Consider the following 25,456-nt stretch of genomic DNA (forward strand, 5'->3'; position numbering starts at 1 on the left):
ATCTTAGTATGCAGATTATATATTTTGTATACATTTCTACACACACACATATATATATATATATATATATATATATATATATATATATATATATATATATATATATATATATAAACACTATTATACGCAACCAGTCCAAAATTACGACTCAATATCTTGATATGTACACAAACGCACACGCATCCTCCTCTCACCAGGGGATGACTATTCCCTTCCCCCCCCCCCCCTATCTGAGGGATAGGTAGAACTGTGCGGGACCGGAAACAACTATATATATATATATATATATATATATATATATATATATATATATATATATAGCCAGACATTTGCTCTTTATTGTATAGGGCAGATGTGTGTGTGTGTGTTTATGTATTCGTATATGTAGGCCGGTAGTGGTTCCTTACTAAGAACTTCCTAGCAAATTCTCTCTCTCTCTCTCTCTCTCTCTCTCTCTCTCTCTCTCTCTCTCTCTCTCTCTCTCTCTCTATTATTATTATTATTATTATTATTATGATTATTCATTACCTTCCCCTTTTTTCATCTTTGATAAACCTGACAACTTCTTACTACGATTTTATCATGGTTGAAAAAAAAATTAAACTTTCCGTAAAAACATGAACCAAAATTTTGAATTTAGAATTTCTCAAAGAATATCACAAACTGGTTAGCACAATTAGTTTTTTTTTTCTTTTTCTTTTTTTTTGAATCTCTTAACTGTTATGGATTACAAATTAGAAATTAGAAATTAGAAATGAACGTAATCTAATATTCTGTAATAAAAATAATATCTAACAATTCATTACTTGATTTGGCACTCGTTACAAAAACCTAAATGGGCTATCATACAATGATCACATACCACAGACATGCAGACACACGCAATAATGCAAATAAACTAATCATTTAGAAAAATCCTTATAGGTTTCACAAAAATATGGAAAAAACATAAGAGGCTAATTATGAAAAATTGATTACAAATAAACAGAAAAAGTAAAACACTTTGTTCTGTGAAGGAATCTCTAAACAATTGCGTTTTTTGACAGTACCTGACAACATAATAATTCCATTCGATTTCAGATTCATTATAATGATCATCAACGTGTGAGGATTTCAACTTACTCCTGTTTAGGACACATATTGAGAGGAAAGCAATCTATTGCAAATAATACAACACCCGAATCTTGTCCAACATTATTCTAACCATTTGAGCTTCGACAAATTCTTCGCTTTTCAGTTCAGAACAAACTAGCATTGATTGCACCACAATAAAGATATATTCTATTTTTTTTTCTTACCGACTGTCAAACTATATCTCATTATTTAATAATGAATACACTATAGTCAATTCTTTTTAGGGAGGCAGAATTGCACCGACTCGCAAGGATGCCTTTTTAGCTCGGAAAAGTTTCCTATTAGCTGATTGGTCGGACAAAAATACTTTCGACTAATCAGCTGTTAGGAAACTTTTCCGAGCTAAAAGGGCATCCTGCGAGTCGGTGCAAATCTGCCTCACCAAATAGAATTGGCTATAGTACACACCATCTCGACAAATATTCTAGCGACTGACCATATGTACATATGATTAGATCCCAAACCCCCTCCCCACCCAAGCCAGGACCAGGGAGGGCCAGGCGATGGCGGCTGATGACTCAGCAGGTAGACATATAGGCTCTCCCACCCGTGTACAGTCAGTTAGTCCAATCCTTTTCGTCCAAAGTCTATTTGTCCAATCCTTTTCGTCCAACGTATTTTTGTCCAATGATATTTTGGTCCAACGTCTTCTTGTCCAATGATTTTTTGGTCCAACGTCTTTTTGTCCTATGATTTTTTTCCCGCGTGATTTTGACCAATTTTGTCTGGACGAAATGGCTCTTAACAGCAATCAAACCACCGAAGATTCATTAGATTACCTAAAGACAAAACTACCGAGTTTTACGTTCAGATATTGAATAAATGGACTAACGAAAAAATCATGGAAATTGGACTAAAAGACAATGGACCAAAAATCACATGGACGAAAAGACGTTGGACTAAAATATCGTCGGACAAAGTGACGTTGGACCAAAGGGAGTGGACAAAGAGACTTTGGACGAAGTGACGTCGGACGAAAAGGCATATAACCTCCCACCTAACCCACTATCCTTAGCTCACACGGATGGTGAGGTTGCAGACACTACAAGAAACTACCGAAGGAGGGGGGGAGGGGGGTAGGGGAAAGGGGAGAGGGAAGAAGGTGTGGGTGGGGAGAAGGGGTAAGAGGTTATGACGTGGTTATAATCAGTGGCCCCTCAACACGAGGGCTGTCAAAAGGTTGTCCAATAAATGACAGTGTTATGAGAGAGATTTTCTTCTTCTCTTTGGAGGGATTCTCGTGATAAAGGGTTTTCTTCAGTCTTGGAGAGAGAGAGAGAGAGAGAGAGAGAGAGAGAGAGAGAGAGAGAGAGAGAGAGATTCATAGGGACTAATGTAAGAATCTTAAAGAGAGAAGGATAGGGAGAGAGGGAACCTAAAGTAAAATTATTATTTCTGTTCTCTTACATGTATTAATTTCAGAGAGAGAGAGAGAGAGAGAGAGAGAGAGAGAGAGAGAGAGAGAATTCAATATAGTGAAAATATCATGGTGATAGTTTCCTTGATTCAAATTAGTTTATGTAAATATATTTGAAAAAGGCAGAAAAGGTAATAGATAGTATCCTCTATGAAAACATGCATTTGAAGGCTTCGTTTTTCGGTGCGAATGTACTGTACCCCTAGTTACGGTTGGACCCAAATTAGGTGTGCACATTCTCTTGGGCTTAAAGGTCCCTCATGAATGGCAGAGACAAGGGACAGGATAATGCCCAAGAGGCTGATCTTAGATGCATAAGATCAGCGCCCAAGTCACCTCTCCATTAAGCTAGGAGCAGGGAGGACCAGGCAAAGGCTGCTGATGACTCAGCAGGTAGAGCTGTAGGCTAACCCCCAAAAGCCCCCATACCTAGCTCACAAAGAGATTGAGGTTACAGACACTACTAGAAGCTATCGAACTCAAGTAGATCTTGAACTCTCGTCCACGAGATTGGCAGGCAGTGATTTTTCCAATAAGCTACCAAAAGCCAAGAAGGTAATATCGCCTAAAAAATAGATGCTTGTAATAACCAATTATTTGGGGATTTGAATAAAAGTATTAACGACGTGTAGGAATTTGCACACAGCTGTAGATGTCTAAAAGGACAGGTCATGTTTATGTAACTGCAGGTGCCAGGATTCATAGTGGATACACCACTGCACCTATAACCATTGTATCCCCTTCTACTCAACTTACTACCAGGTAAAAAAAAAAATCTAATTATACCTACTGAGCCTAAGGGAGGCATGTGGGCTAATATAAACAGCCACTATTTCGTTGATATATATATATATATATATATATATATATATATATATATATATATATGTATGTATGTATGTATGTATATATATATATATATATATATATATATATATATATATATGCAGGGACGCAAAAGTTAATGAACTAATTTCTATTGATATATACATGTTCTCTCTTTCTCTCTCTCTCTCTCTCTCTCTCTCTCTCTCTCTCTCTCTCTCTCTCTCTCTCTCTCTCTCTCTCTCTCTCTCTGTAAATTGCAAAGGATATACTTTAATATTTAGACCTATTCATAATATCTGAAAAAAACAAACTGTCAAAAATTCCTTGTATAAATTTAATGCTTCAACGTTAACTGATTTTTCAACCAAGATTCATATTTAAAAAAAAAATAAACAATATAAAAATATATTTGATTTGTCTTTGCTTATGAACAGTTAACAAAAAATTAGATCAATATGAAAAATGCATTTTCAGCCAATAGATGAGATTTTGATTAAGAGTGCATACGTATCACCAATTATGATAAGGGTTTAATTCATTGCCAATACTTGCTATAAAATTAATATAAAATCTATAATATTCAAAGCTTTTTTTTTGTATATATTCATTCAAAAGGAAGTACCAAAAGGAAATTTTCCATGGGTATTTCATGAACTGGCATTTGGCTCTTTTACTTCACTGAAAGAGCAAACCACTATTCCCTAACAGTTTGCCCAAATGACGTGTTCCTATTGGCTAAGGACTATGTTTAATTTTTCTTAACATTTTAAGGTTGGCAATCTTGATGTGTAAGAAATCTCCTATCTAGAACGTAGTATTTTCATTTTGAAATTTGCTATTTAATACAACGTATATTTCACACTGATATGTCCATGATTATTAAGATATAATTGTTATTATTTTGTCAGCAACTATATAAAAAGAACAATTTCTCAGGCGTGAAAGAATTGATGGACTAGAATCTAGATGAACATGAGAAGTCACTCAATGGAAAAACTATGGTATATTTCTCTCACAAAACAATAAAAGAAAATCTATGGATAAATATGCATCAGCATTCTAATATCATGTCTAAAATCTTCAGATAATAGAAGCAAATCCTCTATTACTGTATTTCGAACTTTATTCAAAATGTTTAAAGTATACTCAGGAACAAAGTTCTGGTATTACTGAAAACGGAGGAATCTATACCAAAGGAGAACCAGATTTTCAGAAAAAAAAAAAAAAAAAAAAACAAAAAAAACAAAACAAACAAACAAACAAACAAACAACAACATTGTATTATCTACGTTATTATATTCAAATATGTGGTCATTATTAACCAATAACCAAAAAAAACTAATTTTTTATAAATATGTCACTTCAATTCTACACGAGAGCATTTGCCATTACATATTTTTGGGCTCAAGCCATGGCGTCCTGATGGAAGGATCCTTTTTGGTAGCTTCCTTGGGTAATCACTACTAGGATTTTCCCAGAGAATTAAACCACAGGTTATCACAGAATTCTAACTTCTGGAGCGAGTATCCTAAAGGTTTCCCCTTAAGACATCGTGTAACAACAGGGGACACGCATGTATAGACGTGCCACATAGCTATCTGCACCCCATATAGAGTTAACGCTTCAATATGGCGGACAGGGAGTGGCTGGGAGCTGAGACGCAGCCGATCTAGATGTGGCGATATCGGTACTCGCGATGTAAACAGACGGACGCCATTGCTTTTGATGACGTCACGTCCGTCCTCATTCCTTTGCTAGTAGCTCGCTCGATTGGACGTATTTTTCCCTTTGTGCGACTTTATCTACTTGCATCCTCGCTATGTCTCAACCGTCAGCTTCACCTTCTTCTGGAAAGTTGAGTACAAAGGTTAAAGTATTGTTTAAATAAGCTCTGGCCGTAAAGTAAATCTTACTTTTCGAGATATTTGCATAATTGTGGCAGAGCTTTGCCAGACCGGTCAGCGCCATTTTATGACGCTGCTGTTGCTTGCATGCCTTATTTAGTTAGCCGCAACAGCCTTACCGGTATATAAATTACTAATCAGCGCTATTAGTTATTTAGTCTTCATAGCTAGGAACTTTATATCGTGTTTTTGACGCATTAATTAGGGTCTTCGCTGACCCCATACCAGTAGGCTTTGATTAGCCCCTAGGCCAGTGAGCCTATACCAGTGTTAATGCATGATATCCCAGTGATCCTAGTGTTAGTTATGAAGATTTTGGCATTATTTTACAATACCATTGACAGTGATGCAAGTGTTTTTCGCCTTCAGGGACCATATAGGGGGTAGGTTATCTTGAGTGCCTTGCTAACCTAACCTTATGATAGGACCCCTATATGCTCTCTTCATCCCTAGCCCTAGGGCTTCCCTCTGGTAATCTTGTATCCTATTACATGTGATAGGACAAGACTCCTCAGAGTACTGTATCGCCTCCCCACCTAAGGGAATGACCCCTCCCTTAGTGTTGCGGACCTTAAAGGTAGGATCACCTCCTTTAAGCTGAATCGGTCCTGGACCTTTTCCTTGCGATACGTCTTCTCCCTTCCTTGATTAGGGTCTAACGACCCTAATCCAGGTTAGGTTGGGAGGGCTGGTTTATGTACCTTGCTGAAATATACGCGTGCACCGTTTTTCAGTTGGTCCACCTACTATAGGTTAGGGTGAGCATCTCCCTTCCTAGGTGGCCGCTCTGGTACATAACCCATCCTTTCTTATAAGAAGACCCTTTCCCCCCCCAACCTATCTCTTGCCTAGCCTAACCTACCAGTAGGTTAGGCTTCATATGTCCCCTGTCCTACACTCCACCCTAGGCTGGAGTGCTGGACCCCGTGGTGCTCCCAGTGTTGTCCGCTCTGATACATAGTCCCTCCATAGTGCTATGGAGTCAGTTATCATTTGGTCGACACGAAGAGTCTCCACCCCTTCTTTGGGTACACCCTGTCCTCTCTTGGACTGCCTTAGCCCCGGCCATTGCGGCTCCTGCTTAGGATGATAGATTCACCTCTATCATGGTGGTACCTTTTCCAGAGGTGTCTTGACTAGGCTAGTACAGCCTTGCCATCCCACCTCCATCTTTGGTGCTTGTCCCTTGCAGCCTCTACCCCGGATTTACCGCCACTACGGGTGACTTCCTTATCCTTGCCGCCTTCCCCCGAGTACCGGGGGATCGCCGCCGGCCGCCGGCTTACCGCCGTGGCCTCTCCATTCCCTCATAGCCTCGGCACACTGCCGACCCCTCCCGGAGTGCCGGCACTAGCTGCCGGCCCCCGGCCCCGGCTATGCTCCTTTATCCTTACCCCTGTCACCCTCCGACTGCCTCCGGCTGCCGGAACCGCCGCTCCTTGCCGGCGGCCGCCGCTACCGGCTGCCGCCACCCTGGCTTCTTTTGACCATAGAATGATCATTCTTGAATGCCAGAAACTCTGCTCGAGCGGCTTCCGGCGTGCCGGGGGTATGCCGGACCAGTCCGGAGGCGGCAAGATGCCTTGCACCCCTTCTCTCAGCTATCTTTACTAGCGATAGCTCCTAAAAACCGCACCTAGACGGCTTGTTACGCAGACAAATTGGTACGGAATCGTACATTTTGTTCAGTTTTCACTCTGTCTTCTTGCGTGTTTCATCTTTCCAGCACGCTACGTGTAATTGGCACGTCTGGTTGCCGGAACCTTACTAGGATCTCATGATCCCCAGACTTTCTTGATAAGATTTCAAGCCTAGTCTATATGGTAATTCTAAATGGAATTCCCATTATCAAGACACCTTCCATGGAGGCCTACGGCCACCTGGGACTGTCTGATGCTACGGCAACCAGCCGGGCGGGTTACACGAGGCATGCGTCTGTCTCCTTTCACCCACCCTTCTGTGCATCACAATTAACTTATGTTAATATTAACTTGTTAATAATTAACTTTATATACGAGCCATATTATGACTCTACAATACTCATCGTCTCTTTCTTTTACAGGAGGAGTACGTCAAGTGTGACCACGACTTCTGCGCGGTCCGTCGGCCACACTTTTATGGACACACGGCGTGTAGGACACACGCCCCTTGTGCTCACAAGAGAGGGGATCTCAAGTACTGGGGCCCCACCACCTGTTCGGTCTGCCAAGAATGCCTACAGAAAGCATTCTATGACCCTCCCTCAGCGGAGATTCGGGACACTGCTCGGGACAACCTACGCAAGTGGGTACGTGGCTTTCAAAAGAACGCCACTGGACCATACCTAGCCACAGAAGAAATGAGGTCTTTGCTGTTCCCAAAGGCCTCACCAGACTCAGTGGTCCCAGTTGAACAGATCCCCGTCGTCCAGATCACAGTGGAACCTGATACTGTCATGGCTCAGTCCATGAGTGATTGTCACCTGGATTCAGAACATGATGAACACATGTCAGAGATCTCGGAGGACACCGAGAAAACCCTTATGGCCCAGGGTGAAGGGGAGGATGATGAAGAAGAGGACCGGGTAGTATATACCGAGTCCGATAAGGAGGATGCCCCTCCCTCCATCCCCCCTCCTACTCCTACACCGACGGAAGTGTCTCTCCCGTCTACGTCCTCCACCACGACTCCTCTACCTACGGCACAGGATATGATTCGGCTCATTGAATCCGTGATGGAGCAGAAGCTCCAAGAAACTCACAAGATCATTCGGTCGATGGGAGGTTCCAAGGAATCTCGCAAAATCTCCATCAAGGACCTCCCCGCATGCTCGAGCGACAATCCGTGGCGGTTCGCCGAGCATATGGTCATCGCTGATGACAAGATCTTCGTCAGCGATAAGATCGGTTCCATACCCCTGGAAGAAGTGGAGTTCTTCCCCCGCTCTGAGGCGTATCCGGACTGTTACGTCCGTCTACGTTCAGAACCATCCTCAAAGGAAGAGACCGAACCGAAGGAGAAAATAGTGTTCGATCTCTCGAAGGCCCAGGCTATGCTTGCCAAAGCGCTTAAGAGCAGAGGCTTTACCTGCTCTGGACTTCCGGCTCTGAGCAAGAAGTACCCCACCTACGTTGCGCCCGATGAAGTGATGCTACCCTTCACGGAAAAGGCCTTCGCTGCCTGCCTTAAGGCTGTAGAGGAAGGGAAATCCTGCCCTGCATTGGAGGAATGCAGACCTTTCTCCGCAGCCACCCCGCCCGACACCAAACACTGGAAGGATGTGCAACACACCTTCGTGGTGGGCAAACTAGATCCTGACGTTGCTGGACGTCAGTTTAATGAGGACCTCCCCAAGCTAAACGAACACCTCCTTCGTAGGGAACAGGAAACGAAGGAGAGGCTGGCAGCATCTCTCACTCTCCAGGTCCAGATGGACGTAATGGCTGGTGACACCAGAGTCCCTGACCATTACATGGTCCTTGCCAAATCTCACATGGCAACCTTAGTCAAGGATCTGTACCATTTCATGCGAGCTCGTAGAGCCTGCAGAGAATTCGTGTTCTCCAGTGCCACTGTCAGACACGAACCCCGGAAACTGATTGCCTCCAACATCTGGGGCAAGTACCTCTTCCCGTCTGATCTAGTGAAAGAGATCACAGACAAGGCCACATCTGAGAACAGGAACCTTCTCAACAAATGGGGCATGTCTAGGAAGAGAAAGCCCTCTCAGGATGACGGTCCTCAGCCTAAGAGGAAGCAGTCGAAGCATAGACCCCAGCAACGTCAGCACAGACGCCAGTTTCCGGCACCCGCTACTCCCCAAGTGGTCGCTCAGCCGCCACAGACCTTTCAGTTGGTCCCACAGCCGGTTTTGCCCTCATCACCGGCCTTCAACCCCACCTTCGAGCAGCACTCCACTACCTTTCGTCCCAAAGGTAGAAGCTCAGGCAGGGGTTCCGGCAGAGATTCCTCTCGCCGGCCCTCCAGAGGCAGAGGAGGACAGGGAGCTAGCGGCCGAGGCAGCAAGTCCTCGGGACCACAGAAGCAATGAAGTGCTTCCGGTGGGAGGAAGACTCCGCCACTTCCAGGATCGCTGGACCTTCGACTCCTGGGCACACAGCATCATCAAGAAAGGTCTGGGCTGGAGCTGGGCGCAACCACCCCCAACCTTCCAGCAATTCTTCCAACCTTCAACCCCCCTCTTGGAAGAATATGTGCTAGACCTCTTGAACAAGAAGGTGATAAGAAGGGTGAAGTCCACAAGGTTCCAAGGGAGACTGTTTTGTGTTCCCAAGAAAGACTCAGACAGACTCAGAGTCATTCTGGACTTATCCCCCCTCAACGTATTCATATCGAACGACAAGTTCAAGATGCTGACTCTCCAACAGATCAGAACCCTCCTGCCTCGAGGGTCTTTCACGGTCTCGATAGACCTGGCGGACGCATACTGGCACATACCAATGAACCATCACGCTTCCTCCTACCTAGGATTCCGACTCCAACGGAAAAGCTATGCCTTCCGGGCCATGCCCTTCGGACTCAACGTGGCCCCTCGGATATTCACAAAGCTAGCGGACGCAGTAGTACAACAGCTCCGCATCCGAAACGTCCAGGTGATGGCCTACCTCGACGACTGGCTAGTGTGGGCGCCCTCGCCCGAGGATTGTATAGAATCCTGCAGAAAAGTTACCCAGTTTCTCGAACACCTGGGATTCCAGATAAACGCGAAAAAGTCTCGCCTATCTCCAGCTCAGAAGTTCCAATGGTTAGGCATCCACTGGAATCTTCAGTCACACCGCCTTTCCATTCCAGCAAAGAAAAGGAAGGAAATAGCAGGGTCTGTCAAGCGACTGTTAAAATCCAAACGGATCTCGAGACGCCAGCAGGAACAAGTTCTAGGCTCTCTACAGTTCGCCTCGATCACAAACCCAGTGCTTCGTGCACAGCTAAAGGATGCAGCGGGAGTCTGGAGATGTTCCGCATCCGTCGCTCGAAGAGACCTCAAGAGACGGCTCCCAAGCAGACTTCGACTTCTTCTAAAGCCGTGGTCAGAAGCGAGGGCCCTAAAAAGGTCCCTTCCTCTCCAACACCCACCTCCATCTCTCAACATCCATACGGACGCTTCATTGGAGGGTTGGGGAGGTCACTCCCACCAACAACAGGCTCAAGGCACTTGGTCTCCCCTATTCAAGACGTTTCACATCAACATCTTGGAGGCCATGGCGGTTCTTCTGACGCTGAAGAAACTCTCCCCGCCCCCGTCGGTACACATTCGCCTGACCCTGGACAGCTCTGTGGTAGTGCGTTGTCTCAATCGCCAGGGCTCAAGATCGCCCAAGATAAATCAGGTGCTCCTGACAATCTTCCGTCTGGCAGAAAGGAAGAAATGGCACCTGTCTGCAGTTCACCTACAAGGATTCCGCAACGTGACAGCGGATGCTCTATCTCGGACAAACCCGATAGAGTCGGAATGGTCTCTAGACGCAAGATCATTCTCCTTCATCTCTCACAGAGTCCCAGAACTCCAGATCGACCTCTTCGCAACGAGCGACAACCATCAACTTCCTCGATATGTAGCCCCGTACGAGGACCCCAAAGCGGAAGCGGTGGACGCCATGACCTTGGATTGGAACAGATGGGCCAAGATTTACCTGTTCCCTCCCACCAATCTTCTGCTGAAAGTCCTCTCCAAATTGAGAACCTTCAAAGGGACAGCAGCTCTAGTGGCTCCCAAGTGGCCCCGCAGCAACTGGTAGCCCTTGATCCTGGAGATGCAGCCAACGCTGATCCCCCTCCCGGACCCAGTTCTCTCCCAGCAAATACAGAAGTCGACTGTCTTCGCTTCATCATCGAAAATCAAGGACCTTCATCTCATGATTTTCTCACCCTAGCCGCTAAGAAAAGGTTTGGGATTTCGAAGAAGAGTCTAGACTTCCTCGAGGAATACAAGACCGAATCCACGAGAAGGCAATACGAATCGTCTTGGAGGAAATGGGTCTCCTTCGTCAAGGCAAAGAACCCCTCGAAAATCACCATAGATTTTTGCATGTCCTTCTTCATTCACCTTCATGGACAAGGCTTGGCAGCCAACACGATTTCTACTTGCAAATCGGCCTTGACCAGACCTTTGTCATACGCCTTCCAAATAGATCTGTCTAGTGACATCTTCAACAAACTACCGAAGGCCTGTGCCCGTTTACGACCGGCACCCCCTCCGAGACCAATCACTTGGTCTCTAGACAAAGTTCTCCACTTCGCCTCCAACTTGGACAATGATTCATGCCCTCTTAAGGACCTGACTCAGAAAGTTATATTTCTCTTCGCTCTAGCTTCGGGAGCCCGAGTCAGCGAAATAGTGGCACTATCTAGAGAAGAGGGACATATCGTTTTCAATGATTCAGGAGACCTCTCCCTCTTCCCTGATCCGACGTTTCTCGCAAAGAACGAATTACCTACCAAACGATGGGGCCCGTGGAGGATATGCCCCTTGAAGGAAGATGCCTCTCTATGTCCAGTAGAGAGCCTTAAGGTCTATCTTCATAGAACTTCAAACTTTGGTGGAGGCCAACTCTTCAAAGGAGAAACATCGGGCAGCAACCTGTCACTAAAACAATTGAGAGCAAAAATCACCTACTTCATTCGCAGAGCGGATCCAGACAGTACACCTGCTGGTCATGATCCTAGGAAAGTCGCTTCGTCTCTGAATTTCTTTCAGAGTATGGATTTCGAAAGCCTCAAGAACTATACAGGCTGGAAATCCTCGCGTGTTTTCTTTAAACATTATGCGAAACAAGTGCACGAAGTGAAACATTTTGTGGTAGCCGCAGGTAGTGTTATGAAACCTGCTCTGAACTCTGCTTAGAACAGTGAGTTATTAGGGACTCTAACTCGTCGGGTGCCTATGTTGACCCTCAAGTGATACGTAGTGAAGCAGAAACCACCTTGTGTTTTCTTTAACTGTTCTTACCTCAGGTGAAATGTCATAGTAGATTACCACATGAGTGCTACATGCCACGTGCATGACGTGTGTTACATAAAGACTAACGTTCCGTAGAACGAGTGCCTACTAATACTTGATTCTTCCCTTTCAGACTCAAGAGCACGCCTTTATGACTATGTACATTTTTATCAATGTAAATGTTTTTTACTATTTATTGCATGACATGTATTGATTTACCTGCAATTATATAATAAAATGTCTATTTTATTACTTGTGCGTCTCCCTTGCTCCTTTCTTACTATGAAATATACTATTTGTCATAGTTTTATTACCCTTTATTCCTGGTTAAGGAAAATGCCAGGATTTACTCCGGGCATTTATTTATATAGAGCAAGTAAGTCTCCTTAGCGAATACTTACTCAATTATGAAGATGAGTCAACTCCATACACGAAGTGTTCAACCACCACTTCTTCAAGTTTGTTTCGACGCGAATACCAAATCGCTCTGACTTATCTTATGGATCTCATTGTTCCTTCAGCCTATATGAATAGCCTTCCCATGACCACTTTGATCTTAGCATAGCCCGTGGGGACTTCCATGCCAGGGGGGCAGGAAGGCAACTGCCTCACGGTAGCTCTAGTATAGACCACTATGCTTTCGGCTCAATGTTTTAGCACTCACTTATAAAGGGAAAAAGTCTACCACGATACACTAATTCTCTGGTACTCTTCCATCAGGACGCCATGGCTTGAGCCCAAAAAACGGATTTTGAGCGAAGCGAAAAATCTATTTTTGGGTGAGATAGCCATGGCGTCCTGATGGACCCACCCTGTCTGTTATCAGGTCCCGCCCTGCGCCGCTGTATCATGGTGATGAGCGAGCTCCAGACTTTCGGAATGAGGACGGACGTGACGTCATCAAAAGCAATGGCGTCCGTCTGTTTACATCGCGAGTACCGATATCGCCACATCTAGATCGGCTGCGGCTCAGCTCCCAGCCACTCCCTGTCCGCCATATTGAAGCGTTAACTCTATATGGGGTGCAGATAGCTATGTGGCACGTCTATACATGCGTGTCCCCTGTTGTTACACGATGTCTTAAGGGGAAACCTTTAGGATACTCGCTCCAGAAGTTAGAATTCTGTGATAACCTGTGGTTTAATTCTCTGGGAAAATCCTAGTAGTGATTACCCAAGGAAGCTACCAAAAAGGATCCTTCCATCAGGACGCCATGGCTATCTCACCCAAAAATAGATTTTTCGCTTCGCTCAAAATCCGTTTTTTTCTCAAGTTCATCTGCTATTATGGTATTACAAATGGCAGCCCTTATACTGTATTAGGTCGTCTATTTTTTAAAACATTGTGCTTCATTCATTTTTTATATGGCCATTGTTTTAATCTAAGGTCAATATTTCTTATCTGCTCACGTGAATAATGTGAATAATGTTTTATCTTTTATTCCATAGATAGTTTACTCTTATCAAAATTTTGAATGTTGATTGGAGTGAGCAATAGAGAGACAGAGATCGAAACTTTGAAAGAGTGAGAATTGGTGATAGTATAAAATTTCCGCTCATTAGGCAACATATCTTTACATGAGAGGATTTTTCCCCGAGCGACCTCGTAGTTTCTATAAACCACTACACAGGAACCGCATGAAATAGCGGTGCACGCAGCTAGTCAATCACACCTAGGCCTACGTTAGTGTAAGTATGTATAACAATTTTGCCGATAGACTTATAGGGTAAACTTGTAGATTGTACAAGATAATAAGGAAAGTGTTTAATATATTATAAAAAAGCGGGATATGTAAATTTGAAGTGTATTTACTTTATGGTGTATCTGTGTAGGCCTACAGCTGTAGAATGCCTACAGTGTTTTTGTCTCTGTATTTGAATTGTCTCTTTATGTAACCTATTATGTTTTGTGTTTTCTTTTCAGCTTTTAAGTTTTATTAAGTGAACTTCAAATCCTTGCTGATAATAATACAGAGAGAGAGAGAGAGAGAGAGAGAGAGAGAGAGAGAGAGAGAGAGAGAGAGAGAGAGAGAGAGAGAGAGAGAGAGAGAATGTGTGTAGGAGGCCCACGATAGATAATATATATAGTATATCAATCAATTTTTATGATTTTGTCCAAAACGCCTCCTAGTTCTTACACCCTTCCCCAAACTATACTGAGAGAGAGAGAGAGAGAGAGAGAGAGAGAGAGAGAGAGAGAGAGAGATCCAACTATCAATTATTACATTCCCTAAGTCTTAACAGATGACGCATGAATATACAGATATCAAAATATAGTTCATTCAGGTGCTCTCTCTCTCTCTCTCTCTCTCTCTCTCTCTCTCTCTCAACACTATTCATCGACAGATGAAATTCTTAGCAAAAGCTTACATTTGATGAATTGATACAAATTTACCAAAAAGTTGGCACACACTTACTATCATTTTTAGCTAAGCTATAACCCTAGTTGGAATAGCAGGATGCTATAAGCCCAAGGCCTCCAACAGGGAAAATTAGTCCTGTGAAGAAAGGAAATAAGGAACTAGATAAATGATATGAAAAATAACGAACAATTAAAAAGAAGTGACATCAAAACTTATTTTGATTATAAACTATAAAAAGACTTAGATCAGTCTGTTCAACATAAAAACATATTTAAATTCCTGTCATGAATGGCAAAGGCACAGGACAGTGACATTGCCCTATCAAGCAGAACAATGCCCTACATACTGACCATATTACATCTGATCAACGCCCAAGCACCCTCTCTGCCAAAGCTAGGACCAGGGAGAGCCAGGCAATGGCTATTGATGACTCGGCAGATAGACCTATAGGCTCCCAAGAATCCACCATCCCTAGCTCACAAGGATGGCAAGGTTGCAGTGACCAAAGGAACTGACAATTTTGATCGGGACTCGAACCCCAGTCCAACAGAACACAGAACACCAGAAGGAGCGTTTTCAATAGGTGATTGTAACCCTTATTCAGCAAATTAACGTGAATTAATTTATGTTTTAGATATAGTTATTAATTCCTTCAAACTAAGATCATGACCAACAGGTGGTTTGGCGTCTAGGTAGTATGTTGGCCAAGCCACTCACTATCCATCTGTTGAGATACCACATTGGATACCTCTCTGTTTACGACTCATTTTTTCCTTTGCCTACACATACACACATACACCGAATAGTCTGGCCTATTCTATACACGTTTTCCTTTGTCCTCATACGACACTGAGATTACCAAACAATTCTTCTTCTCTTAAGATGTTAACTACTGTACTGTAATTGTTCAGTGGCTACTTTCCTCTTGGTAAGGATAGAAGAGACTCTTTAGCTATAGTAAGCAGCTCTTCAAGGAGAAGGACACTCCAAAATCAAACCATTGTTCTCTAGTATTGGGTAGTGCCATAGCCTCTGTATCATGGTCTTCCACTGTCTTGGAATAGAGTTCTCTTGCTTGAGGGTACACTCGGCCATACTATTCTATCTAGTTTCTCTTCCTCTTGTTATTTTGAAGGTTTTATAGTTTATATATATATGATTGATTTATTTCAATGTTATTATTCTTAAACATCTCTTGTAGTATATTTCCTTATTTCATTTCCTCACTTGGATATTTTTCCTGTTGGAGCCCTTGGGCTTATAGCATCCAACAGATGTAGCTTAGCAAGTAATAATAATAATAATAATAATAATAATAATAAGGTTTACGGAACATGACTTGTGCCAGGGAACACTTTAGCTACAATATACCGACATTTGCAATGAAATAACATACCAGGGTTAAAAATGTAAAGTTTGTGTGGTTGCATCTGAGCATCACGTTTTCCTGTGATTTTTACGCATAAATGGATACCACGTACTCCTTCCAGACTACTTTCCCTGTCTTGGTATACATTATTAGAGAATTTGCAGACGCCCTCACACGCGCCCATACTACTAAAGAACACCTGACGTTTCTTCTTGAATGCTGCGAGGAACAAGTCATTCCGAGATGCATAATAACGACATCCCTATTGGAAATAGATGATCAACCATTTGGTGATATACAGAGAAGTATTTTAGAAAAACATATAAGTTCAATGAAAATTGAAAATCGAAGGGCGTTTGAAGACCTAACAAGAAAAAGGAGACATTTTGTAGCCTCAATACCAACGGATTGGAAAGACCCACTTCGAGGTTTCTGCTATGAAGAAATGAACGGAAAAGTGTATAGAAAACTTAAACAAAAGCATGACAAGAAAGTCAATGCATTGATAGAAAGTAGCCTGTGGACTGCAAACGTTAATCCAGAATGTGTGGTTAACCTGTCAAATAAAATTTTAGATAAGAATGTGAAGTGTGCCTTGGGATACGGTTTAAATTTCTCGATGTCATCAAGTGCAGTGAATAGTGTAGAAATTACAAATGGAGTGTGTAACCTGGAAAAATTCAGTGATATTTCGGTAGAAGAAGTAAATATGATTAAGGGTATCATATACAGCAATATAAAAAAACCAGTGGTTCCAAATTGCCCAAAAAGACTCAAGAGAGCAATTGACGAATTGAAGCAAGATAGAAATATTAAACTGGCAAAAGCCAATAAATCTGGAGCACTGGTAATCTTGAATAAAAATGATTATTTAGAAAAAATGGAAAACCTCTTGAGTGATGAAAACACATACATGGAATTAAGAAAAAATCCAATTGAGTTTGTGAATAGTAATTACAACAAAAAAGTGAAAGAGTTACTAAAAGGGAATGAAGATCTGATAAAAAAGGTTTGCACAATATCACCAGCATTGCCATATATGTATGGAACTATGAACACTCATAAGCCAAATTATCCAGCTAGACCAATAATTAGTTCTGTAGGTTCAGCAGCATATAAATTATCTAAGTACCTTGTGAATATCCTCAATCCTTTAGTTGGCACCATTTCATATTCAAATATCAAAAATAATGTAGACTTGATTAATAAACTGAATGAAGTACAGATTAACAGTACCTGTAGGCTTATCAGTTTTGATGTAGTCTCACTATTCACTAAAGTACCTATTGATGACATGTTGGAATTTTTATCTGAAACCTTAGATAATAGACAATTGAATCTACCATTCTCCAAACACACTTTAATAGAATTAATTAAACTACGTATAAAAGATTGTAAATTTGAATTCAATGGGAGATTTTATGCACAAACTTTTGGTATGGCTATGGGAAACCCTTTATCCCCAGTATTGAGTAATCTATACATGGAATCTTTTGAAAGTAGAATCTTAAATAACATCATACCTAATAATGTAAAATGGTTTCGTTATACTGACGACATAATGTGTGTGTGGCCAGGAAATGAAAATTTAGATAACTTTTTTTTCTTAGATTGAATAGTTTGGTACCATCAATAAATTTCACTATGGAGCTGGAGAATAATTGTACCCTACCTTTTTTGGACTGTCGCATACATAGATGTAACAATAGACTCAAGTTTAGTGTATACAGAAAGCCAACGAATATCTCAGCATATGTCCATTACTACTCAAACCAAGGCAACAAAGTTAAGAAAACTGTGTTAGATGATGCACTAAGAACAGCAAAAAAGACTTTTTTCGGTAATGATGACAGAAAAAACTACAACACACAAAATTTACTTGTACTGCCTTATTGTAATTCTTTTAAAGAAATTCCTCAACTGTTGAAAAATTTCAATGTAAATGTAGCATTTAAGAGTAACAATACAATAAAAACAGCCTTAATAAAGAATTCTCCTGACATTACCAAGGGATGTGTATATCGTATTCCATGCAATGCTTGTGAAAAATTCTATATTGGTCAAACTGGTAAAGCACTAGAAAAGAGAATTGAACAACATAAGAAAAGTGTCAGATATACTCAAGATAATAATGCACTCTTTGCTCACGTTAGAGATAAAAATCACACTATTAATTGGTCAGGTGCAAAGAAATTGGTTCATTTAAATAACTTGGTGGAAAGAAACATCATAGAATCCAGTTTCATAAAAGAAACCTTTGAAAACAACTTGAATATTGGACATGGAATGTATAAACTCGACGCCTTTATATGTAAAGAGATTTGTAAGCTATATAAAAAAAAATTAACCACTTAATGTAGAATTGAATGTATTGTGAATTATTAACGTCGCTGTGAAATTAATATTTAGACCTAAGCTTCAATTCATTAAAGGCTATAATTATTTTATATAGTATGCATAAGTACATTGGCACTATATAGTGTTATGCTAGGTATAAGTATTGATATATACATGATTATATGGTTATGGTAATAATGTTGTATGTATATAAATGTACATATATATATATATATATATATATATATATATATATATATATATATATGTATGTATGTGTATATATGTATATGTATGTATGTGTATATATGTATATGTATGTATATATATATATATATGTATGTGTATGTATGTGTATATATATGTATGTGTGTATATATGTATATATATATATATATATATATGTGTGTGTGTATGTGTGTATATGTATGTATATGTATATGTATGTATATGTATGTGTATGCATGTATATGTATATATATGTATATGTGTATGTGTGTATATGCATGTATATATATGTATATGTATGTGAATATGTATGTATATGTATGTATGTGTGTATATATAAATATATGTATACATGTTAATCATATGTAAAAAAGAATTGATATGTAAGTCTATGTATGTGTCTGTATATGTATACCAGTATGTGTACACATATGTATATGTCTATGTATATATTATGCATGTTTGTGTATGAATGCCTGTCTGTGTATACGTATGTATATGTCTTTTTTATATATTTATATATAGATGTGCTTTACAAATACAAATAGTTTTGCTTATGTATTTATATAGATAAGGCTACCGTGTTTTCATATAAATAATCTGTACTGAAAGTCAAAAACAAGAATTTACCCGCCACCAGAAATGACCCTTTTTGGCAGGTGTCTAATGAGGTTGGATCTCCGCCCAGTTAACACCTGACCTCAGCCTAGGTAGCTGGTATGGGAGTGTCATTGTTCTCTAATTCTCTATTATATGTATGTGCGTACGTTTACTTTCCCTATAGAATGTAAAGAAACCTCTCTCAATAAATCAGTCCTCTGAAGAAGTATCACGAAACTAGTCAGGACTTAATCGTACATTTCGTATTTTCATTTTCCCTGTGGTTCTTCTGCATCTGAGCATCACGTTTTCCTGTGATTTTTACGCATATATATATATATATATATATATATATATATATATATATAGAGAGAGAGAGAGAGAGAGAGAGAGAGAGAGAGAGAGAATGTGGCAAGTAAATATGTATTGAAAAATTAAATAAGAAAAGTCAAAATCGATTATTGCATAATATGACTCTTCTACATTTACGATGGAAAAGTCATGATAGAAAAAAGTCCCTATGTACAATAACAGGCTAAAGTTCACAGCCTAAATACATTTCCCAGTATCACTGAATAATATTCCTATAGAATTATGCTTTTTCCTTATATTTATAATTTTGCCGAGACACTGATCAGAGCAAAGGGATGAACACCCCGGCGCCTAGACCGAACCGAGACTGGATTCCCACTATCGGTCTGATACTGTGAATCAACTCTTAAGCATTCAAAATATCACTTTCTAGGGTTCAAATCATAATTATCATTATTACAAGCTAAGCCAAGCTACAACCCAAGTTGGAGAAGCAGGATGCTATAAGCCTAAGGACTCTCATATATTCTCATAGGGTCAATTTCCTTTTATCTATGTTGAAAACGTTCCTGTATGCCAGTGTATATATATATATATATATATATATATATAAAACAAATGCAGTTGTTTCTAGTCCACTACAGGACAAAGGGCGCAGACGTGTCCTTAATCAAATCTGGGTTTTGGACATTTTCTTCATCAGGCTGTACACCTCAGATTGGTGATGGTGGGAGACTATAGCCTGGTATTGCTATTCCAAAATCAGAATGAGATAAAACACATATCAAAACAGAATATAATTTTGGATCTGGAAAACAATATTTTGTTGTATGGTTGGAGAGAGAGAGAGAGAGAGAGAGAGAGAGAGAGAGAGAGAGAGAGAGAGAGAGAGAGAGATAGCTGCAGAGAAAACCCCGTTATGGTGTCAACCAACATTGGTGTGAATTAAACCCCGCTATAATGTTAACCCAAATCTTTTGAATATGAATTTGAAATATGTTTTCCTTCGAGTTCAGTATTTATCTAATGTTTGGGGATCTGGCCAATAATGTCTAATCAACATTATTATTATTATTATTATTATTATTATTATTATTATTATTAACTGTTGTCTTTTGGTTTGAATATATTTAAAAAATACCTAATAATTGGCAGTTGAATCGGTAGAACTTCAAAAGTTCAAACTTGCACCAAATCTTATTATGTTGAACAGACTGACATAAACCTTTATATAGTTTATATATGCAATATCTGTTTTGAAGTTGTTACTATTTTTAGAATGTTTTATTCAATTGTTCATCATTTCTCATATCGTTTATGTATTTCCTTATTTCCTTTTCTCACTGGACTATTTTTCCCTGTTAGATCCCTTAGGTTTACACGTACAGTAGATCAGTCTTTGTGTGTGTTTATATATGTATGTATGTATGTATGTATATATATATATATATATATATATATATATATATATATATTGATCATAAACTTACTAACACTTCTGTTTCCATACCTACTGTAGCTTTGGTTGGTTGTAAGTTTATTTACACATTAAAATAGAAATGTTATGTCTTAAGAGCTAAAGAACATCTTTTAACCATTTCCTATTATGATTGATTTAACAACAGCAATAATAAAAATAATTATACAACCTTTTTTTTCCAAATTGTTATCATAATGGTCAAGCTTAGCGTATGTATGTATGTATGTATGTGTATGTATGTACGTATGCATCGTGAAGCCTATTCAACTAAAGTTTCAAAATGTGTCATCTTGTACTCCCGGTGGATCCTCCACCACCTAACTGATGTGTGTGTGTGTGTGTGTGTGTGTGTGTGTTTATATGGGAACTATAAAGATAATTTTCAATGGCAGAAAATCTTATGCTAACACACCAACTGTACAAAGGCCTCACCCAAGTCCTTATTCATATTTTGGGGGTGACCTGGTTTCATCAACACGCTGAAAAGTGATGGTGGGAGACTTTAGTTTGCTCGCTCACTGCAAACCAACCTAGTATAGGTGGCCAAGACCTAGTACAGCTTTGCTGATCATGGCGATACACAAACCCTTTCACAACGTTAAGGTATCCCCGACTCAGAAAAGATATATATATATATATATATATATATATATATATATATATATATATATATATATATATATATATATATATATATATATATATATATATATATATGTGTGTGTGTGTGTGTGTGTATCATGAAACAGGAAGGAAGGAAACAGTTGCTGACTGGCTACCCAAAATTCTTCTCAAAATGTAAAGAAGAAAACTTTTCCATCCACCTAGTAAATATAAATAGAAATTTACAGGTTTAACAAATAAGTACAGATTGACCAGTGAAATTGAAACGCCATCAACCGTCATCGGCTCAAGATACAATGCTGACACGCCCCCCAACCCTAGAATGGAGAGAGAGAGAGAGAGAGAGAGAGAGAGAGAGAGAGAGAGAGAGAGAGAGAGAGAGAGAGAGAGTTGGAGGAGTAATTAGGCCATAGTATGTTGAAGAATGTTGAAGACTGGGTGAGTGAGTGAGTGTTGCAAAAAGATTGATATGGTGTGACAATAATAGGTGTAATAAGATGTTATCGGCAGAATTAATTATAATGTTTTTTCTAATGAAATCTTTCAAATGAAAATATTTTGAGTTCTTAGCTGAGAGGTCTATGACAGCTAATATATGGTTCTGATCGAAACATTGTGAGAAACCACGTCATTTAATTTTGTCTCCTTCAGTTTTATTTCCCGCCCTCCTCCTGCTTAGGTCAATTGGTCTTGACTTCGACTTAATCATAACGTCTTTGTGTAATGAATATTATGAAGAAAATGGTAATTCTTGAATCATATAGGTAGTAATTGTAATTAATTTGTATCAATTCCTGGTTATTTGGATAAGAAAGGAGTGACGTGATAACTACTTATGTCAAATTGGAGTCGAAATCGAAATGATGGTTTCGAGTGATTGTGCTTCTGAATAGAAGAGTCCTTCTTACCCAAGACATCTTTTCATCTTGCTTAATGAATAAAAGTAGGAATAGTAGTGGTGATACTAGTGGTTATACTAGTATTGATAATAGTAGTGATAGTAGTAGGGATAATAGTAGCGATAGTAGTTGTTATAGTAGTAGTGATACTAGTAGGGATAATAGTAGTTATAGTAGTAATGATACTAGTAGTTATAATAGTAGTAGTTATAATAGTAGTGATACAAGTAGTTATAGTAGTAGTAATAGTGATACTAGTAGTTATGGTAGTAGTATTAGTGATATTAGTAGTTATAGTAGTATTAATAGTGATACTAGTAGTTATAGTAGTAGTATTAGTGATATTAGTAGTTATAGCAGTAATGATACTAGTAGTTATAACAGTAGTAGTTATAATAGTAGTGATACTAGTAGTTATAGTAGTAGTAATAGTGATACTACTATTTATAGTAGAGTAATAGTGATACTAGTAGTGGTAGTAGTAGTTATAGTATTAATGATACTAGTAGTGATATAGCAGTGATAATAGTATTTATAGTAGTAGTGATCCTAGTAGTTATAGTAGTAGAAATACTAGTATTCGCTGCTTATGCTAAACAAGAATCTATGAAACTTGCAGAGAGAGAGAGAGAGAGAGAGAGAGAGAGAGAGAGAGATTCCCTATAATGCTAAAGCGTAGTTTCTTATTAGTCTCACTTGTGCCAAATGTAAATGGAACATCTACCTCAGTATCAGTGTTATTAAGGGAAATAAAGGTGTCAGGTGGAAATTTGGCAACGCTGCTCATCGCTCACTCAAATCATTCGTCTCTTTTAATATAAATATTTCTATTTTGTTCATAATGTGTCATTTATTGTTATTTCTATTATATCATCTATATAATGTTCATCTTTATTATAAAATGCAAATTTTCAAAGATATCTTTAAATTTATAGACCTTTAAAGGTCTAGAAAAGCTGAAACATTAGGAATCCTCTGTTGAAGGTATTAGCCTTGCACAAACACACGCACACACACATTTACAATAACAAGCTGTTCCTTGCAACGGACCGTAGGTGTTAGTTGCAAGTTTCAATGTCCTCCTTTGAAGCCAACCAGGAGACATCATTATCCCCCGTCTCTAACCCTTTCCCAAGAAGCCATTTATTCCTCCCACTGTGACCGTCCCAACTCCGGTTCTCTCCCTTCCCTTCCTTGAACTATCCCATCCCTACCTGCCACCCTGTGTCTCTCCTATCCTACCCAACCCTGCCACTTCACTAGACTAACTGCAATAGAAATAATTATCGTTTCCGGGTAATAATGCCCAAATTGTTCAAATAATAGAGGAAATTACATAGGAAACAATGGAGTAGGCCTAGTGTTATGTATCAAATCCATTCACTTTATCCTAATGGCGCAGTAGACGTATTTGGTGTTCGAATGTCTTCAATTCTAACTTCGACTTCGCATAAGTAGTTATCATTGTGAACGTTTTACTATTTTAATAACACTGATACTGCATTAGAAGTTCTATCTACATTTGGCACATGCGACGCTAATCAAAGACTATGCTTTAGCATGGTAGAGAAAATGTTAATTATAATTCTCTCTCTCTCTCTCTCTCTCTCTCTCTCTCTCTCTCTCTCTCTCTCTCTCTTACATCTATGCTGTCCATCCTCTCGGAGTCCTACTTCATGTCGATCTCTGAGTTGTCCAATTATGTTCATACTTATTAAGAAATACCAAATAATGATAATAAATAACATAATTACACATATGAAGATATTAAAAAGATAAATACGTCTACAAACAATACAGAGAGAGAGAGAGAGAGAGAGAGAGAGAGAGAGAGAGAGAGAGAGTTGTACGTAATAAAGTTTCAGATATATTGCTGCTTCCGTTGCCAGAATAGAATGGATTGAAAGGCAATAATTATTAGGTCTTGTTGACGGAAGAATTTCCGTGTAGAATTTGACTCGTCTCTCCCACCGTCTCGTCCGATTAGGTTGTGTTGTGTCAACCAACTGCATATAGACTACTCTCTCTCTCTCTCTCCTCTCTCTCTCTCTCTCTCTCTCTCTCTCTCTCTCTCTCTCTCTCTCTCATAGTGATAACTCACACATCGTAAGGCTACTCTCGGTCAGGAACACCTTATAGTCTTGTTTTTTACATCACTATTTGTTGTCTCTGCCTATTCATGAACTATAGTATGCGTGTGTCTGTGTGTGTGTGTGAGAGAGAGAGAGAGAGAGAGAGAGAGAGAGAGAGAGAGAGAGAGAGAGAGAGAGAGCATTTCAAGTACAACACATCTTAGTTTCAAGTGTCACGTGTTATGTAAGAAAAGATATTACTCCTAAGACACTTTCTACTTATAAAACTTACGCTGCAAATACTTTAAACCAATTACTCTCAAGGAGGTTTACTTATGAAAGGGGTTGTATAAAAGTCACACCTACACATTCTAAAGATCACATTCATACACATATACACACACACACACACACACTACTTATCATGCCTCTATGTCAATGCGTGATATGATGTGTTGACAGACTGTGGCCATGTGTGATATTGTGGGTATACAACATGGAAACATAATTGCCTAGCAATCTGCTGGACGAGGATTCGAGACACACTCAGGTCGAATAGAATCTTGTATTATCTGAAACATCGCCATCCTTGTGAGCTAAGGATGGGGGGGGGGGAGGTTTGGGGGAGCCTATAGGTCTACCTGTTGAGCCATCAGCAGCCATTGCCTGGCTCTCCCTGGTCAAAGATTGGATGGGGAGGGGCTAGGGTGCTGATCATATTACTACTACTACTACTACTAGCAAAGTTAAAACAGTAGTTGGAAAAGCAGGATGCTATCAGCCCAAGGACCCCAAGAAGGTAAAATAGACCAGTGAGGAAAGGAAATATATAAACTACAAGAAAAATAATGACTAAAATTGAGAGAGAGAGAGAGAGAGAGAGAGAGAGAGAGAGAGAGAGAGAGAGAGAGATTGATTCATCACTAAAGAATCACATGACGAAGTCAAAGGAT

General features: G+C 39.8%; 1 protein-coding gene across 1 annotated transcript; it reads left to right on the forward strand.

The window, feature by feature from the left end:
• The first annotated feature begins 22,465 nt into the window (after positions 1-22,465).
• Positions 22,466-22,948, forward strand: LOC137643366 (uncharacterized). The gene has a single exon (XM_068376196.1). The coding sequence runs from the start codon at positions 22,466-22,468 to the stop codon at positions 22,946-22,948; it is 483 nt and encodes a 160-aa protein (XP_068232297.1).
• Positions 22,949-25,456: the final 2,508 nt, after the last annotated feature.

This window comes from Palaemon carinicauda, chromosome 6, assembly GCF_036898095.1.
Source record: "Palaemon carinicauda isolate YSFRI2023 chromosome 6, ASM3689809v2, whole genome shotgun sequence".
Lineage (NCBI taxonomy): Eukaryota > Metazoa > Arthropoda > Malacostraca > Decapoda > Palaemonidae > Palaemon > Palaemon carinicauda.

Excerpts from the sequence above, each read along its gene's own strand:
- LOC137643366 (XM_068376196.1), top strand. The coding sequence starts at position 22,466 with ATGAATAAAAGTAGGAATAGTAGTGGTGATACTAGTGGTTATACTAGT.